The sequence below is a fragment of the Hyla sarda genome, chromosome 12, assembly GCF_029499605.1.
Source record: "Hyla sarda isolate aHylSar1 chromosome 12, aHylSar1.hap1, whole genome shotgun sequence".
Lineage (NCBI taxonomy): Eukaryota > Metazoa > Chordata > Amphibia > Anura > Hylidae > Hyla > Hyla sarda.
Genome location: NC_079200.1, coordinates 41423261 through 41440280, shown reverse-complemented (window position 1 = coordinate 41440280; position 17020 = coordinate 41423261). Strand labels below are relative to the sequence as shown.

The window sequence follows — 17020 nt, the reverse complement described above, 5'->3', positions numbered from 1 at the left end:
TTCATAAATTGGCGGTGGCAATGTATATGGACTCCTGCCACTCACTAATCTGTATTTATACAGGCCTGTATGCTTACCATAGAAAATAATGCAGAATTGAGTCCAGAGGAGTGTCTGGTTCATTATACATTGCCCATGCTTTTCTTTCACATGTGCCGCCACTCTGCTACAGAGTGATGGTTCAGACAATTAGCAGCGGACCCTGTTGAAACCAGCACAATACACAGTACAACCTAATGTCTATAGCCAGTGAGCAGTCACTTTGCACTGTGTATTGTGTTCACGTTCCTGTACATCAAACTTTAATGCAATAAAACATGAAAAAATAAAATAAAATGAAGCAGACGGTTACAGATATATATATATAATATATACTTTAATATTCAGCCATAACTCCGCTTCAAACCGGATGGCAGCAGGAAGGGAAGAGTGGTCGCAATTTTATATTCACAGCAGTGGGAAGGGAGAAGAAAAAAACCCTGAAATATCCTTTAGTCAAGCCAGGCTAGGGGAAGCTCCCTGCTTTGCACTTCCATGAACCTGAAGCCTCCCTCCCACATTACATCAGCATGATGTGTTCATGAGCGGCACCCACAATTCCTGCACTCCTTCTTGGGGCTGCTCTCTTGGGTGCCCAGCCTATGGCATGATGAGCAGCTGGCAGCCCATTATACACCATGTCCCTCCCATTTGGTTATGGGGAAATTACTGTAAAACCAGACCAACCTGGGAAAAGGAAAAAAAAAAAGAAGTTAAAGCTTATCCAAAAGAAAATCTGTCCATACAGAGGCATCATGTATTGTAAGGCTGGGTTCACACAGAGATTTTCTGTCCGGGGTTCCCGAGAGCGGCACTAAGACCCGGCAGACTGCTTGGTCGTCCCCATAGAGGCCAATGCATTTCTGAGCCAATGAGCCCAAAGAATGAATTTTTTGGGGAGTAAAACCACTCAAAAAAATGCAGTCCTAGCACCGCTCTCGGGATCTCCAGCTGGAAATTCCATGGTGTGACCTGACTTCTAGAGAAAACAAAAACAAAACCCACACACTTTTGCCCCAAAGTGTGTTTAAAGCCTTAAAATGTTACTGTACCTTCTCAGGCCCCATACTGGGACACTTCCAATTATACAGGTAATACTGAAGATTTCCGTCTCCTATTCCAAATTTCAGTTTCTCAAGGAAAGTTTTGTTCTCCATGAGATCCAAAGCATTGAAGACATCAAATCCTTTCTGCAAATAAACAGGGATGAGAATTGCATATATGACAGACTGACAATTATTTGCTCCACCAATGCTATACTCACAGACTTAGCCAATATGAGAGCGTCATTCATGAGGTCGACCAGAGGCGTCTTGGTGTGGACATTGTAGAAGGAGTATGCAGCTTTCAGGCTCTTGTGTGTGGGATGATTCATGATGGTTGAGGGCAATGTGTAAAAGCTTAGGAAGTCTGTGACTTCTCCCTCTGGTGTCTGCAAATAGAAATCCCATCAGACATTACATGGTGAACACCGATCCCTGTCTACAAAATCAACATGCACAGGTCAGAGTAGGGGTGATCAGCACTACTTCTGTGCAACGTCTGAGCTACACGTAAAGACCAAATCAAATACTTCATTTTATCACAACAAACATTAAAAACATACACATAGATAATGGACAAATAGGCACTGAAGACACACAGGCTCACATAAGGGTAGTACATACAATTAATGCATAATGATTCATAAAGTGCATATCATGATCTAAGCCTTGGCACCAACTGGACAGTGTCCTGTAAAAACCAGGCAATACTACATGAACTGAAGAAAAATATAAGAATGAGATAGTAAGCACAAGACAGAAAGATCAAACAGGGAAAGTGCATGCAGCCAGGAGCTCTGTACCACCTACCCCTACGTACGTTTCACTATGGCTTCCTCAGGGGGCCCTGAATTTAACGGGGTGAATAATAAATCCTAATGGCACAAACAGAAGTAGAAAAAGAAGCGACACTCCTGGGTTGATGCACAATACACATGCAGTTTCTCCATTTTTACCTCCAACACATAGGTGTCTATGATGTTTTCCTGTGGAAGGAGCCAGTGCTGCACCTCCTCTTCACTCATTACTGGAGCCAGATAAAACTGGGAAAGGTAAATGGCTAGAAGCTTGTGCACGGCTGGGATGTGATGGATTCCCATAGGCTTCAGACCAGTGCTTTTAGGGACCTGTGAACAATAAATGAACATCATTTAACACAAAAACAAAACCCACTATGGATTTTAACACCAGCTCATTCACAGTCCCGGGAGAAGACGCTACAGTTGGTGAGTGCCCTCTCTCTGCAAGAATCCTTGCAAGATCTGAAGTCACGATTCTGCATAACAGGCACAATGGCGGATTATGATTAGATAGAGAGCCACATCGTGGGCACTATAAATTTACATCTCCCCCTACAGTTATTTTCTGTCCCTATATGCACAGTACCAACACAGAAAGACATTGCTAACCTCAGGCAGTCTGTACAGCTTCATAGTCCTCTGCATGGTCATATTACGGCTCAGGTGAGAGAATTTTACCTCTATCAACTTCCGAGGGTTTAGCGATCTATGCCAGTACCTGAGGAGTGGAAAAGACAAACATAAATAACACATCCCACATTGTTGTGGCTTATCAGATGTAAAAATCTGGAGACATCTACAGATATCTAGTGGAAAGTGTTTCAAAGACTGAAGTGTCTTATAGATTAGCTCTATACTATAATTTAGCAATAATTTAGCAATAAGAAACAAGCAGCATATTGGAAGTGAGGTAACTATGAAGCATACAATGGCACATAAATACAGCCCACTGCATAACACAACAGAACATACCTGCATGTGCCTACTGGCTTGGGTAGAACTACGCCCGCTGTGTAAACTGCCTGGAAGATCCCCTCCATGTGGACTCTACGCGTGATCTCCCGGATCAGAACTGGAGCCACCCTCTTAGAACGCAGCTTTTTATGAACACAAAGGAAGTTGATCTCGACCATTTTCTTGGTCCTGGTTTTAAAAAGGAAGAAGTTACTTAAAGGACATCTGCAGCGAAAACAACTTATCCCCTATCAACAGGATAGGGGATAAGTGATCGCAGGGAGTCCAACCGCTGGGGCCCCCCCAGGATCTCCCAAACAGCCCCCCCCCCCCAGATTGCTGCGCTGTGCGCCGGCTAATGCGCACGGCGTCGACCTCTCTGAGGATGACGGTACGCCCCCTCTCAATACAGCTATATGGGAGAGGCACAAACTCAGTATCGGCGCCTCTCCCATAGAGATACACATCATGCTGCGGCCGACACGCCTCCTGCACGGGGGGGGGGTCATGGTCCCAGTGTTCGGACCCCCCACGATCAGACACTTATCCCCTATCCTGTGGATAGGGGATAAGTTGTTTTAGCCTCATTTCCTTTAAATGGCCACTTTCAGATTCAAAAACTTTTATATGTTGTACATCTTGGCAAAACGTTAACCTTTCTAATATACTTCATAAGAAAATATTATTTCCTCTTCATAGAAATCATGGCTTATAAAATCATGGCCTTGTCTAAGCTGAAGCACAGGCATAGACAAGGTCCAGTAAGTGAGGATGGGCTAGCACTCCTGTCTGATAGGACAGGAGAGAGAGCACAGGAGGAGTCCTATCAGGAAAGGAAAGGGAAAAGGAAAAGGAAAAGGAAAAGGAAAGGAAAGAAAAGAAAAGAAAAGAAAAGAAAAGAAAAAGAAAAGAAAAGAAAAAGAAAAAGAGAGAGAGAGAGAACAGAAGAGTGCTATCAGACAGGAGAGAGAGAGAGAGCACAGGAGGAGTGCTATCAGACAGGAGAGAGAGAGAGAGCACAGGAGGAGTGCTATCAGACAGGAGAGAGAGAGAGCACAGGAGGAGTGCTATCAGACAGGAGAGAGAGAGAGAGCACAGGAGGAGTGCTATCAGACAGGAGAGAGAGAGAGAGAGCACAGGAGGAGTGCTATCAGACAGGAGAGAGAGAGAGAGCACAGGAGGAGTGCTATCAGACAGGAGAGAGAGAGAGAGAGAGTACAGGAGGAGTGCTATCAGACAGGAGAGAGAGAGCACAGGAGGAGTGCTATCAGACAGGAGAGAGAGCACAGAAGAGTGCTATCAGACAGGAGAGAGAGAGAGCACAGAAGAGTGCTATCAGACAGGAGAGAGAGAGCACAGAAGAGTGCTATCAGACAGGAGAGAGAGAGCACAGAAGAGTGCTATCAGACAGGAGAGAGAGAGCACCGAAGAGTGCTATCAGACAGGAGAGAGAGAGAGAGAGCACAGAAGAGTGCTATCAGACAGGAGAGAGAGAGAGAGAGAGAGCACAGAAGAGTGCTATCAGACAGGAGAGAGAGAGAGAGCACAGAAGAGTGCTATCAGACAGGAGAGAGAGAGAGCACAGAGGAGTGCTATCAGACAGGAGAGAGAGAGAGCACAGAGGAGTGCTATCAGACAGGAGAGAGCACAGAGGAGTACTATCAGACAGGAGAGAGAGCACAGAGGAGTACTATTAGACAGGAGAGAGAGCACAGAGGAGTACTATCAGACAGGAGAGAGCACAGAGGAGTACTATCAGACAGGAGAGAGAGCACAGAGGAGTACTATCAGACAGGAGAGAGAGCACAGAGGAGTACTATCAGACAGGAGAGAGAGCACAGAGGAGTACTATCAGACAGGAGAGAGAGCACAGAGGAGTGCTATCAGACAGGAGAGAGAGCACAGAGGAGTACTATCAGACAGGAGAGAGAGCACAGAGGAGTGCTATCAGACAGGAGAGAGCACAGAGGAATACTATCAGACAGGAGAGAGCACAGAGGAGCGCTATCAGACAGGAGAGAGCACAGAGGAGTGCTATCAGACAGGAGAGAGCACAGAGGAATACTATCAGACAGGAGAGAGCACAGAGGAGTACTATCAGACAGGAGAGAGAGCACAGAGGAGTGCTATCAGACAGGAGAGAGCACAGAGGAGTACTAGCCCACCCTCTCTTACTGGACTTTGCCTATGCCTCTATTTCAGCTTAGACAAAGCCATGATTTCTATAAAAAGGAAATACAATCTGCTTATGAAGTTATGTGGAGGGAGACACATTGAGAGGTAATTATGAAACCTTTTACTCCATTATTTTGGCTGTCATTTGTCGTTTCTTGCGCCAAACCTTTCTTTTTGTTTTGTTACAAAGGGACCTTGGAAGTCATGATTTCAGTTGATCTCATGCAGTGGTCAGGAATTTATGATGTGTGACTTTTCAGTATGTCGCATCATTTGGTGCAACTGTGCTAACCGAGGCGCAATTCTTCACCAGTCCATTTGGCTTACAAACTCCCTGAGGAAGTTGCCTAACAGTGACAAAACATGTGGGGCTCTGTGGGGGGCACATGTTGTGACCTGTTCATACCTGCATCTGTCTAACCCCCTGTCTGGTATCCTGCACCATGCTTTACTTTTGCTTGTAGGGTAGACAGTTCATTCTGTGTATAAAGTATAGGGCAGCATTACTGTGCCTTGATGTTTTACTGTGTAATTTGATTCTATACACTAGGTAATAGTTTTTTCTGCCACATATATGGTTTACACAAGGTTGGGGCTCTAGACAGACTGAGCAGTATTATCTGCCAACCATTTATATACACGTGCCCTCTTGAGGGTAGTTACCGTATATACTCGAGTATAAGCAGAGTTTTTCTGCACGATTTTTCGTGCTGAAAACACCCCCCTCGGCTTATACTCGAGTGAACTCTCCACCTGCAGTGGTCTTCAACCTGCGGACCTCCAGAGGTTTCAAAACTACAACTCCCAGCAAGCCCGGGCAGCCATCGGCTGCCCGGGCTTGCTGGGAGTTGTAGTTTTGAAACCTCTGGAGGTCCGCAGGTTGAAGACCACTGCGGCCTTCGACATCATCCAGCCCCCTCTCACCCCCTTTAGTTCTGTACAGTACTCCCCTCCGCTCGGCGCTGGTCCGGTGCTGCAGGACTGTCCGGTGAGGAGGTCGTCCGGTGGGATAGTGGTTCCGGGCTGCTATCTTCACCGGGGAGGCCTCTTCTAAGCGCTTCGGGCCCGGCCCCAGAATAGTCACGTTGCCTTGACCACGACGCAGAGGTACGTTCATTACCAACGTCCTTCTGCGTCATCGTCAAGGCAACGCCTCTATTCTGGGCCCGAAGCGCGGAGAAGAGGCGCCCCCGGTGAAGATAGCAGCCCGGAACCACTATCCCACCGGACGACCTCCCCACCGGACAGTCCTGCAGCACCGGACCAGCGCCGAGCGGAGGTGAGTACTGTACAGAACTAAAGGGGGTGAGAGGGGGCTGGATGATGTCGAAGGCCGCAGTGGTCTTCAACCTGCGGACCTCCAGAGGTTTCCCGGGCTTGCTGGGAGTTGTAGTTTTGAAACCTCTGGAGGCCCGCAGGTTGAAGACCACTGAGGGCGGCTAGTTCACAAGAGGATGATGACAAGAGGATGAGGACAAGAGGATGATGAAGGGGGGTGGGGATGATGACAAGGGCATGATGACAGGGGCATGATGACAGGGGCATGATGACAGGGGCATGATGATGAGGGGCATGATGATGAGGGGCATGATGATGAGGGGCATGATGATGAGGGGCATGATGATGAGGGGCATGATGATGACAGGGTGATAATGATGAGGGTGTTAATGACGGGGATATGGATGATGACAGGGGGGGGGGGATGATGTTTTTCCCACCCTAGGCTTATACTCGAGTCAATAACTTTTCCTGGGATTTTGGGGTGAAATTAGGGGCCTCGGCTTATATTCGGGTCGGCTTATACTCGAGTACATACAGTATATCCTCCCCTCATGTCTGTGTAGGAGGCGGCTCTGGTTAAAGCACTTTTAGTTGTTTTTAATTTCACTGTCTTTGTATCCCTCTTTTTTTTGTATATCATTTGCTAAGATTAATATTTTATACAGAATATTGTTGTTACTGATAGGTGTGCACTGCATTGTAGTATAATCGGCTTTTTTTTATCCTTTTGTTTTTAAACAAACTGACTGGACTGCATTATTAACCCCTTAAAAACTCAGACCATTTTCACCTTGACACGTTCAATTTTGCACCTACAGACCCATATAAAAATTGCTTGTTTTTTTGCGTCACCAATTGTACTTTGAAACGACACTTATTTTATAACAATCTGCGGCTAAACAAAATTTGTGGGATGAAATTTAACAAAACACTAAAAAATTAAATAAATAAAAAACACGCGATTTTGCAGAATTTGGGGGCTTCCGTTTTTACGCAGTGCACTTTTTAGTAAAAATGACTCATCTTTATTCTGTAGGTCCATACGGTTACAAGGATACCCAAATTATGTAGGTTTTATTTAACTACTTTAAACAAATCCTAAATACATGCACCAAAATTTGTATGTTTAAAAATGTCATCTTCTGACACCTATAACTTTATTTTTCAGCATACAGGGCGGTATGAGGGCTAATTTTTTTTTGCCCCGTGGTCTAGTTTTTATCGATACCATTTTTGTTTTCTTGGGACTTTTTGATCACTTTTTATTAATATTTTTATGGTATATGAAGTGACTAAAAATGCAGAGTTTTGTACTTTGATATTTTTCTTTCCCTTTTTTTTTTTTTACGAGTACTCCATAGACCGTGTGATTTAGCTAAGCTAATATTTTAATAGTTCAGACATTTACACATGCGGCGGTACCGCATGATTTTTATTACATTATCTTATTTTAATAAAATGGGCAAAGGGGGGTGATTTAAACTTTTAATAGGGAAGGGGTTAATGAACTTTTATTCATTTTCTCTCTTTTTTTTTAGCCCCCATTGGGGGCTACAACATGCAATTAGCCATAGCATAGCATTGATCAGTTATTGGCACTCTGCTGCTCATGCCTGCTGAGCAGGCTTCGAGCAGTAGATTGCTGAGTGGACGATGAGGAGGCAGATGAGGAGGCAGGTGAGGACCCGCCTTTCATCCAGTAGGCTGATCTGGACATTGCGATAGACCTTATCAGCTCCGCTGAGCTGACAGGATACTTATGGTTTTGTTTTAGACGCCGCGATTAAAGTAATGGGTTAATGCCGGGCATTGGCCCGATCGGCCGTGCCTGGCATTAACCCTGGGTCCTGGCTGCTGATAGCAGTCTGGACCCACGGGGTTTAAACCGTTCTCCGCTCATGAGAATGGTTTAAAACCAGTGAATAGAGGTACGCCCTGAGTCCTTAAATGGGCACTGTCATGAAATAAAAAAATTGATATGTTGTAGTACTTAAGTACTACAACATATCTCTAATATACTTTAATTAAAAAAAGTGATTTTAAACAAGTTTAAAATCACTTTTAAATTCGGCCACTAGGGGTCGCCCTCCTAGTGGCCGAATGCATTCTGCAGTGACGTCACTACTGGATTTCGACTCATTTCAGCCTGGCAATGAGACGAAATCCAGTCACTGCGGTGCTCGCTCTCGCCTGTCAATCAAACAGGCGAGAGCTAGCATGCTGATAGCTGGGGCTGCACGCATTGGCCAGCTCCACTGGCCTCCCCCCCTCCCTCCCTCAAGTCTGCACCACTAGAGGAATGGGGTGGGGGAAGTGGGGTTCGGTGGAGCGCCGCCGCTCAGCACTAGAGGCATATGGGGGGGGGAGCGGGGTATGGGAGAGCGCCGCCGCCGCCGCTCCCGAAGTAGCAGTGCTGCGCTGGTTAAACAAAGTTATTGTTTTCACCACAGGGTGCCTCCAGCTGTTTCACCACTACAACTCCCAGAATGCCCTGACAGCCAGTAGATGTCAGGGCAAGCTGGGAGTTGTAGTGGTGAAACAGCTGGAGGCACCCTGTATATTGAGCTAAGGGTGGAAGTGCCAGCCCCAGCAGGCATCAGTGACGTGGTGTCTGCTGGGGAAGTCTGCCTGGTAGTGAGCACACTACCAGGCAGACAAAAAGGCATTTTAATATAGTAAAAAAAAAAATGTAAAGGCAGGGAGGGGGTTAGGGATAGATGGGCAATAGGCAGGGACAGAAAGAAAAAAAAATGGTTGGTGGGAGCTACCCTTTAATGATTTGTGGATGGGGGCGTACGCCCTGCATCCCCAAGGTGTTGAAAAGTCCCAAAGAGTCGCAGAGGAGTAAGAAATGTGATCAGCACCAGATCACATGCCCTGCAGCATGTAATAAATTTGGTGCAGGAAGAGTTTCCACCATATGAAATAATGGAGTAAAAAAGATGTTCTCCACCTCCACTTTTCATGAATACCTCCCCCATTGACCACATTGCTACCAAAAACAGTGGCTCCTTTACTGGTTATGTCTGCACACTGACAGTCCTGGGCCCCTGCTGTAAAAAGTACTACAGCACACCCCAGTTCACTAGAATGGAGCAGTGTCGCAGTGCCCTGCAGTGTAGGACCAGGAGTGCTGCTGTGGAGAACTGCTGAAGGGAGTTCAGATCCCCACCCATCAGAATCTTATGGCACATCATAACATAGGAATACTCCCTATAATGGCAACAATTATTCTGGAAGTAAATGTGATGCATGCCCAGTCATTCAGGAGTAACCTGCAGGTACTTACAGATCATAGATTTTCATGTTAGCTGGGATGGCGCTGATAAATCCCACTAGTTTTTTGCTGGAGATAACTCTCACTCCACAATGCCACTGTGGCAGCCATCCAGGAGGTCTCAGTGCCCTGCCAGAGAAATCATTTTTAATGCAGGGAAATTAGATTGCAGTGAAGATACAGGAGGAGACAAAGACTTACCATAATAGGAACTCCGGTGAGTAGTCAAAGCGGAACATGTTATCGTCATCCTCCACATAGTTCTCATTGAGCAGAGTGTACAGTTCTTTCAACTGATGGTGGCAAAAAGGAACCAATCAAAACATGCAGAGGACATGCTATAGCGCCTTACAGGGCTGCAGAGAGGGGGGTGTATGAAAGACATGTAGGAGATTTACTTACCACTGCTCTATCACCTAGATCCAGAGCATCCCAGGTGAAACCCTGTGGCAAACTGTAGGGCTCCTGGCGGATATGGTCCTTGTCTGGTTCGATAGGGCCATGTGAGTTCACTACTTCACCTGTGTGGAGACATAACTGTTAGAGACCAAGAGCACTGACCTCACAGGGGTAGGACAGACAAGGCATGGATTGTCTAGTGTATTCTCACCTAGTCTAGGTACAGGCTGTGTGTCCCAAAACTGGTAGCTTCTTTTGCTAGCTTCTTCCATGGTCTTGGCTGGCCCCTGTCCCACAGAAAACAACTCTATGGCCTTCTGGATCTCCTGGATCTTCTCAGCAGGGAGAGTGTTCACCTTAACGTAAGTCAGAAGAATTGGTCCACATTTATACACTGATATTATCCAGGTAAAGACAGCTGCCAACACAAGTGGCATATAAAAATATATGTTTTTGTAGCTCACACTGCAACTTTAGTGTAAATGATACCGAGGCACCCATGTTGCACATTACACTATGCACGTACTTCACTTGCTGGAGCACAGAAGTGAGCGGCGGCGGCGGCAAACTTTACCGAAGACCTGCAAGAGTAGGCTCTGACAGAGGGAGCTAGTGGACTCACCCCCAGCATCGGGTGAGTGCTACATAGTACAATATGATTTCTCTACATAACAGCAGTGACTGTACTATAATATCTATCAAAGGAAGATTTGCTGCACATAGCGCCAACAGTATTTCTCTTTTTGTTTCAGCTCTCGGACAGCTATAAGAGACTCCGGTGCATAGCTCCTAAAGACGCTACACTAACTCCATAGCTCCTAAAGACGCTACACTAATTCTCGATTAGTTCCTGAAAAATCATGTGCATAGCACCTAATATATGTTACCTTTCCACAGGAACTAAAATAAGTATAAGGAGTCATTTAATTTACAGGACTATTATATCTTTCTGTGAATTTTTACAGGAACAACGATTTAACTGATCTCTAGTGGAATACTCCCAAAATCCTCACCGGGGCATCAGCAGTATCCAACTTGTCTCCTCCCTTATCTTTCTTGCGTTTCTGTTTCTTCTTTTTCTTGACTCCAGTGTCCACGTCCACACTAGAAGACAAAAATCCCAGAAAACTCATTAATAACTGGGTGCAAATCACTGACACAGGAAACAAATAGCTGCCCATACACCTTCAACAGCTTGTACAACCCATAGCCATTCCTATCAAATACCACATACAGGCTGGTCGTGTATGTATTCTCAATGGAGAGGGGGAGTAAAAAATAAGGATCAGGCACATTGACATTGTTTTGGATGCGTTCCAAGTAACCGCTCTAGGTTGATGTCCTGCTCCAAATTAGGTAAGGGTGCATTCACACCACGTTTTTGCAATACAGTTCCTGTATCAGGTTTTTGATGAAAAATTGATTCCTCAAAACCTGACTAAACTGTATCAAAACTTGTGTACAAATTTCAACCCGTATACAGTTAAAAACCGTATACGGTTTGAAAAATGATGTCCGGTTGCATCTGTTTTTTTAAGCAAAAAACTTATACTTTTTAACTTTTCACTACATTTTGAATAAAGTTGCACTTGTTTTATTGAAATTCCAAGAAAAAAAAAAGTGCAAAGTCAAAAAACGTATGGTGCAAAGTCAAAAAACGTATGGTGAAAACCGGATGGAAATGTATGCACACACAGTCCAGTACGGTTCCCATTGACTCCCATGTAAAAAAATAAAAAAAAATAAAAATAAATGTATACGGTTTAATACAGTTTTTCACCCGGACCAAAAATCGTGTTAGACTACGGTTTTGGGTACGGGAAAAACAAACCTGACAAAACCGTACAGGATGCAACACGAACACAACCTGATGCATCTTTTGGCATACGGTTTTCAATGGGGAGTCAATGCATACGGTTTTCAATATGGTTCCGTACGGTTTTCACATTGAAAACTTATACGGGAACTGTATTGCATAAAAGTGGTGTGAATGCACAATACGTGCACGGAGAGAAAAATCACACACTGACACAAGACTAGGTCAAAATGGTTCTCTCCGATTTATTGTATTGTGTACACACACGATATATCCTTCAGTAGGACGTAGCACATTGTGTAAGCATTCTAATTGGTTAGCAGACTATTTTACGTAAGCATTGCATCATACTTTCTGTGCCAAGCAGGGTGGTCACACAGGGCGCGATACTGGATGCAACCACCATCTTAAAAGAATAATCTTCATTTAATATCTATTATCCATAACAACATCAACATATCTGATCCTTCTTTACCCCGACATAGGACATCGGGGAGAGTCAAGAGCCTCCTATAAAATAAATGTTTGGCAGGATTGGACAACTATCCCATAAAGATGTATGGTATATTGTTCCATCACTAATCAGTATACGGCTTTAAATCTAATGGGAGTTGTAGTTTTGCAACAGCTGGAGGCACTCTAGTTGGGAAACACTGGTCTAAAATGAGATTCACTGAACCCAAATCTAATGAATCAGCCATTGATTTATTTAGTCTTGTAAAAGTAGTTCTGCTTTCCATTCATCCAATTCCCTTGGATTGAGAGAGCCCAGAGTCTAATACCAGATTTTACTGAAGAGTCAGAAAGTCTTTTAGAGAAAAAATAAAATAAAATAAATCAATATCTCAATGTCCGAAACATTAGATTTAGTGAATCTTTCTGTAGATCTGCTCAAACTCTACGCCAGAACATGATGGAATTACCCTGTAATATTGTTAGGATATTCCATAACATTAAAAGGGGAATTCCATCTTATGGCATATCTAGCAATATAACGGGGCATTACACAATAATTGGGAAGATTTATCAAACTTAGAAAAAGTGGAGCGACCAATCACAGCTCAGCTATTAAGAAGCTGTGGTAAAGTGAAAGCTGAGCTGTGATTGGTCGCTGTGGGAAAATCCCTCCACTTTTTCTCTCACAGAGTTTGATAAATCTGGGCCAATGTTGTAGATTTGCTGAAGCTTTTCAGAACAAATCTGCCTGTGTGAACATACCCTTATAAGATAAATAAAGACACGGCCAGCGGCCCCGACTCAGCACAGAGAATCAACCTACCTGCTAATCCTATTACAGTCCCTGAGCCAGCCATGTGGAATGAGCCCTTTTTAAAGTCCCATTTCATGTGACAGATTCACAGCGGACGGTACCAGAGACACGGGGGCAGCATCAGCTGTTTGGGTCCAGGCCACGTGGCTAGAAGGAGGGGGAGGGGGGTGATCAGACTGGAAACTGGTGGGCTACTACATGAAGCAGTGTTGTTATGGTTTACTAACAGCCAGACAAAGGATGAAGTGGATCCGGCACAGCAATCCACTTAAGATCCCGTCCAGGACTAGCCAGTCCAGCAACCAAACCCAGTGGGGCTGGTCTGAGGGTGCACTCCAGTATAAGCAGAGAATAGAATACAGTCCAAAGAATAAAGCGGATGCCCTCACCCAGGAATTCTTGCCAGATGAAATCTTTATTCAATTATCAATAACACGGTGTAGCGGGTAGACGCAGAGGAGCAGCCTTTCAGCGACAGACTGTTTCTTGCGCCCCAAGCGCACTTCCTCGGTCTGCTGACGCAGAGGAGCAGCCTCGCAGCGACAGACTGTTTCTTGCGCCCCAAGCGCACTTCCTCGGGCTGCTGACGCAGAGGAGCAGCCTTGCAGCGACAGACTGTTTCTTGCGCCCCAAGCGCACTTCCTCGGGCTGCTGACGCAGAGGAGCAGCCTTGCAGCGACAGACTGTTTCTTGCGCCCCAAGCGCACTTCCTCGGGCTGCCGACGCAGAGGAGCAGTCTCGCAGCGACCGACTGTTTCTTGCGCCCCAAGCGCACTTCCTCGGGCTGCTGACGCAGAGGAGCAGCCTTGCAGCGACAGACTGTTTCTTGCGCCCCAAGCGCACTTCCTCGGGCTGCTGACGCAGAGGAGCAGCCTTGCAGCGACAGACTGTTTCTTGCGCCCCAAGCGCACTTCCTCGGGCTGCCGACGCAGAGGAGCAGTCTCGCAGCGACCGACTGTTTCTTGCGCCCCAAGCGCACTTCCTCGGGCTGCCGATCGGCAGCCCGAGGAAGTGCGCTTGGGGCGCAAGAAAGAGTCGGTCGCTGCGAGGCTGCTCCTCTGCGTCTATCCGCTACACCGTTTTATGTATAATTGAATAAAGATTTCATCTGGCAAGAATTCCTAGGTGAGTGCATCCGCTTTATTCTTTGGACTGTATTTTATTATGGTTTATATGGCAAGACAGCTGGTATTACCACCCACTATGGCAGTCTTCCCGAAACCTGTGGCTCTCCAGCTCAAAGGCTTTCAGGGCACGGTGGGAGTTTTGCAAATTTGTAGATCAGTGTTCCTCCAGATGTTGCAGAACTACAATTCCCAGCATGCCCCGACAACCGAACTATAGCAGCTGCTGAACCGCTTTATATCATCATTTTGAGGAGGTGAAAGCCCCTAATTTCAGGAATATACTCCTACACAGAGAAGGCCTGGGAGAACTAGCTGTCACCCTGCATTGTGCTGTCACGTGATGGCACCAGAAGAAGCAATAAAGCACTGGAAATCGCTTACTCTGTACAAAGTATCAGGAAGTGTGATCATCTCCTAAACACCCCGCACGGGGACACAATGCTACAGCGCCAGAGGCTTCCACATGGAGGAGGGGGACAAGATGACAGTGCGTGGGTCTACTACAGCGGACACGCTGCTGTGGGCAACAAAGATGGTTTATCAATCAGGGTGCAACTTGTGTGAACATGGCCTTAAAGGGGTACTCCGGTGGAAATTTTTTTTTACAAATCAACTGGTGCCAGAACGTTAAACAGATTTGTAAATTACTTTTATTAAAAAAGTCTTAATCCTTCCAGTACTTAGCTGCTGTATGCTCCAGAGGAAGTTCTTTTCAGGCTGACCACCGTGCTCTCTGCTGACACCTCTGTCCATATCAGGAACTGTCCAGAGCAGGAGAAGTTTGCTATGGGGATTTGCTTCTACTCTGGACAGTTCCTGGCATGGACAGAGGTGTCAGCAGAGAGCACTGTGGTCAGACAGAAAAGAACAACTCAACTTCCTCTGGGGGGGGGGGGGGGGGTCCGACTACTGGGACCCCCACTATAACCTATACAGGGCCCAGCAACTCACCCGTCCCGGGAGCACTCCGGCCCCCACATTGGCAGCAATGATAGCCCACTCTGCCAATCACTGGCTTTTGTCCTAGCCTGTGTGGATAGGGAATAAGTTGACTTCCCCAGAGGACTCTAATGACTTTCACCCAGTATTTCTGGAAACATAACTAATAGACAGCTAAATAAGATACAGACTATATAATGTGGCTATTCAGAGTGGTTTAAAGAATATTAGAGGAGATCCAGGTTTAAAAAAACATGCTTTTTCCTGAGACAGTGCCACACCTGTCTACAGGTAGTATGTGGTACTGCAGCTAAGATTAAGTCAAGCCCGTGGACAGGTGTGGCAGTGTTTTGAAAGAAAGCAGCCATTGTTTTTCTAACCCTCTTCATCCCCTTCCCACAAAATCAGGAACATGTACGGGGCGATTAGGGATGACGTCCTGCATCACCACGTACATGTACCTGATGAGAATAAACTGTCACAGTGCCGCCGGGCGCTGTGACAGTATATTGAGCTGGCTGTGCTGCACAGCCGAGCCTCCCTGAAGCCGGCCAGGGACCAATCACAGCAGTCCCCGGCCGGCGATCGCTGCTTTTGGTCCGTCAGTACAGACGACCAATAACAGGGATCTGGTGCGGGTCTCCGCACTGTGTGAAGCGATCGGTGGTGAGGGGGGCCCATCTGAGGAGGCCACCCGCAGGCACGGGCTGCGCTCCGATCCTGGGTTAACCCTGTAGACGCTGACGTCACTGAGACCGCAGCACCTATTAGGGTAACAGAGCGAGGGAGGACCTTCCCTCTGTCACTGATCAACGCTCTGCAAAGTGAAAGCTTAATATATCAACATTTACCACTAATGTAAAGTACAACGTGTCACGAAAAAACTAATCTCGGAATCACTTTCACAAGTTATTACCAAATAAGTGGACGCACATCAGACTTTGAAAACTTGCCTTGGTCATTAAAGGGGTACTCCGCGACTCAGCGTTTGGAACAAACTGTTCTGAACGCTGGAGCCGGGAACACGTGACGTCAAAGCCCCGCCGCCTCATGATGTCACGCCCCACCCCCTCAATGCAAGTCTATGGGAGGGGGCACGACGGCTCCCGGCACCAGCGTTGAGAACAATTTGTTTGTTTCAGAGTACCCCTTTAAGGTCAAAACAGGCTATTGAGTAAAGGGGTTAAAGGGCTTATGCCAAGATTAGAACTTCTTACGTACCCAAGGATAGATGATGGATCAGATTATTGTGCGCAATGCTCAGTAAGTTCTGTGCACGGCCCATTTCTATTTAAGGGTAGGTTCACATGAAGCGTATATGCAGCGCATTTCCCGACGCACAAAATCCGCAACACAGCTGAAAATCCACTGTATATATTCTTCTATGTGCACACAGCGAGATTTGAAGGCGTCCGTCACGTTGGTGCGCTGGGCCTGTCCCCAAATTTCACTGCACACACAGGGCGCGGCGCTGGGCGACTACTCATAGGGGAATATATAATGATAAGCCATTAGCAGGGAACCCCCATCTTATCAATTTCTGTGGATTGACTATAAGGGGGAGATTTATCAAAACCTGTGGAGAGGCAAAGTTGCCCAGTTGCCCATAGCAACCAATCAGATCCCTTCTTTCATTCTTAACAAGGCCTGTGAAAAATGAAAGAAGCGATCTGATTGGTTGCTATGGGCAACTATGCCTCACCACAGGTTTTGATAAATCTCCCCCTTAAATGTTTAAGACCGTAAAAACCTAGGGCAGTGTTTCTCAACCAGGTGCCTCCAGCTGTTGCAAAACTACAACTCACAGCACGCCCGGACAGCCGAAGGCTGTCCGGGCATGCTGGGAGTTGTAGTTTTGCAACAGCTGGAGGCACCCTGGTTGAGAAACATTGACTTAGGG

General features: G+C 46.2%; 1 protein-coding gene across 1 annotated transcript; it reads right to left on the bottom strand.

Moving 5' to 3' along the window:
• Nucleotides 1-357: 357 nt before the first annotated feature.
• NMT1 (N-myristoyltransferase 1) lies at nucleotides 358-11072 on the bottom strand (the record flags this gene model as incomplete). The annotated part of the gene is given in 11 exon segments (XM_056547757.1): nucleotides 358-726; nucleotides 1092-1229; nucleotides 1304-1471; nucleotides 2039-2209; nucleotides 2492-2600; nucleotides 2855-3025; nucleotides 9582-9698; nucleotides 9771-9862; nucleotides 9972-10090; nucleotides 10180-10324; nucleotides 10982-11072. Coding segments are annotated over 11 exon segments (1342 nt in total), but the record flags the coding sequence as incomplete, so codon positions are not given.
• Nucleotides 11073-17020: the final 5948 nt, after the last annotated feature.